The 2799-nt window shown below is 49.6% G+C and overlaps 1 protein-coding gene across 1 annotated transcript; it reads left to right on the forward strand.

Annotated features, from left to right (window-relative positions):
• The first annotated feature begins 738 nt into the window (after positions 1-738).
• On the forward strand, positions 739-1304 carry LOC125538243 (uncharacterized). Its single transcript, XM_048701521.2, has one exon. It carries the CDS (start codon positions 840-842, stop codon positions 1080-1082), a length of 243 nt encoding a protein of 80 aa, XP_048557478.2. The 5' UTR covers positions 739-839; the 3' UTR covers positions 1083-1304.
• The last annotated feature ends 1495 nt before the right edge of the window (positions 1305-2799 follow it).

The raw sequence follows: 2799 nt of genomic DNA on the forward strand, positions 1-2799 counted from the left end.
ATCTGATTTTAACGTTCTCGTCGCTAACCAAGAAAAATATATAGTTAGTTTAGAGTAATTTTTCATTCAAAATATATCAATGAATTAGTATGCCACAAAAAAATGAAAAGCTAGTTTTCCAGTGGGTGGAGAGAGATAATCTGTGTGCATGCAGCACTTCACTAACCAAGACCCACGTGGTTTCAATATATAGCTTTATTAACACATAAAGAGTATTGCTTACGTGCCAATCTTTCAGGTAATGTGGACGGCTAAATTAAAGTCGTGCGATATCATCCGAACCTGAGCACAGCATGCAAATCTTCTCTTGAGACCGTTTGATGCAACATTATTTAGAACTAAAAAGCACTGGTCGTGGTATGGCAAGCGCCACCAACACTTGTCAATGGGTGCCTGAAGCGAATTTACTTTTGAGTGTGCAACTGCCTGTGTCGACACGGCACGACGCCTCCACCGACCCTAGGATGCTGTACCTTTGCTTTTTATGGAGATTCCATCGCCACGCTGATGCCGCGTCGATCAGTCTTTGACTGTAGGTGTATAGTGTAGGGTGACTACGGGAAAAGATGTCCGAAATGTGATTTTGCCATGGGCTGATCGTTGTGTAAAGTAAATTTTTCTCGTCAGCCGTGAGTGCGCGTGAGTGGTGGTCGGCGGCGTCGTCGTCGGAGCCCTGTCTGTTCGGCGAGCTTATAAAACGGCTGTTGAGAAGCCCCATTTGTGCAAACGGTTCATACATCTCAGAAGCTACCTAATCAATCAATCAAGGAGAGCAGCAGAGCCGTTTTTAATCAACCGTGAGCTAGCCCCCGTCTGCATCATTTCATCAAGGTTGACCAATGGCGTTTCTGGGAGAATTATTGCGTGTGACGAGGAGCATCGGCAGCCGGAAGATGACGGAGGGGAAGAGCCACGACGGGTCGGGGTCGTGGCGGCAGGCACCGGCTCCTGTGAGGCAGCTGTTCTGGAGGGTGAGGCGCGCCATGCTGCGGCCGAAGCGCCAAGCCGTGAGCTTCGGGTACGACCTCAAGAGCTACTCCCACAACTTCGATGACGGCATCGTCCCCGCCCACCGCCTCTAGCTAGCGACACCTGCAGGGTCTTCTTCTTCTTCTTCTTCTTCTTCTTCTTCTTCTTCTTCTTCTTCTCAATTTTACTTGCCGCCCGACCGGAGCATGGCTCGTGGCTGAAGTGTTTGAAGCGTCCTCACCTTGTGATTTGCTCCTCTAGTTCAGCTACAAGTGTATATTAGACTGTAGTGTTCAATGTTCATACACAAGTTGCTTACTGTTGAAAGTCTGAAACTACGAATGAAATGACAGTGTATCTATGTGCTTCTATGTACAGTCTGCAAGCCGTGTCACTTGCCACGGTGGAATAGGATTTAAACTATTTCTGTTTATGTCGCACTATATGTCATTGTATTTCTGTTTATGCTAGCAAAGATGGTGGGTTACATATTTTTTATCAACTAGTACTATTGTTTTTCAGATCTTACCGTTGTTAGAGCATCTACAACCGGACCCCCATACCCGCCCCGAAAGCCCGGACGGGCTGCCCGGTCAGAAAGAACGCACCCAACTGAGGTCCCCATACCCGGCCCAAACTCCCGGACTAACCGGCAACCCCATAAACCCCATATCCGATCCATATATGGGGCGGATATGGGAAGACTCAGACGCGCTTGGAACGCCCGCCACGTTGGACTGACCAATACGGCCCCCGTGGTCATACACATAGACCGGCGGTTCGACGGGTGCCTCCATCAGTTCTTGGTGCGGATGCATTCATGGCACCGCGTGTCGCCGCTCCGGTGTGCGGCCCGAGGGAGCAAGCCCTCTATTTAAGACGAACGGCGGCAAACCCTGGCCCGTCCGCCAGCTTTCCTCTCCTTCCCACCGCCTCGGAACCATGGCTCGTCAAAGGATCACCAACTATGCAATGTTGACGCCTGAACGCCGGCCTGCCTCCGGATTCGCCTGAGCCGAAGGAGGAGAAGGAGGAGGAATAGGCGGGGAGGAGGAGGCGGCGGAGCAGGACCCCCCAACCCACGGAGGAGGAGTATCCAGAAGCATGCGACATGGCGGAGCTGGAGGATGAGCAGCCGGCTGCGGGCTTCGGCATGGAGGACACCCTGGCGGAGTTCGAGGTTGCTCACGTGGCGAAGATGGTGGAACAGACTAACATCCTCGAATCCATCCAAGATGATACAGATGTGGAGTCCAACCGGCGCTTCATCCGGCAGCAAAGGGCGGAGATCGACGAGCTCTTCGCCTCTAGTTTGGAGGACAACGAGCCGTAGCTACCACACGCACCCATCTACTAATCTCGGAGCCCGGGATGGAGATAGTAGACATCTCTGATGATGAGTAGTGTACATATGTACATAGTATGGATTTGAGATTTCATGTTTGAGGTATATGGTTGCGGTGGGCGATTTTTGTGTGATGTCCGGTCTGTTAGAGTTAAACACGGCTTAGTCTTCATATCTGTACGGGTACTACACGTGTATGTATATGTCTCCGTGTAAGATTAGAATTAGACACGGAGTAGGCTAGCTTATGCTGGCTAGCTAATATATACTAGCATACCCGCGCGGCGGCACGCCGCGCCTGTTGAAATATAATATGAAAGTTCTTTATGTTGAGATGGAAAAGTTTATGTGTTAATTTTTCATCTAATGGCTCAGTTGTTGCTTGTTTTTTACACTATGATGTACTCCTGTATGAACATTAAGTTCTTATACATGGACGCTGGAAAAGTTTTTTTGTTAATTGTACAACTAATGGCTTAGTTGTA

This window comes from Triticum urartu, chromosome 1A, assembly GCF_056163025.1.
Source record: "Triticum urartu cultivar PI428250 chromosome 1A, HENAU_Tu73, whole genome shotgun sequence".
In the NCBI taxonomy this organism is placed as follows: domain Eukaryota; kingdom Viridiplantae; phylum Streptophyta; class Magnoliopsida; order Poales; family Poaceae; genus Triticum; species Triticum urartu.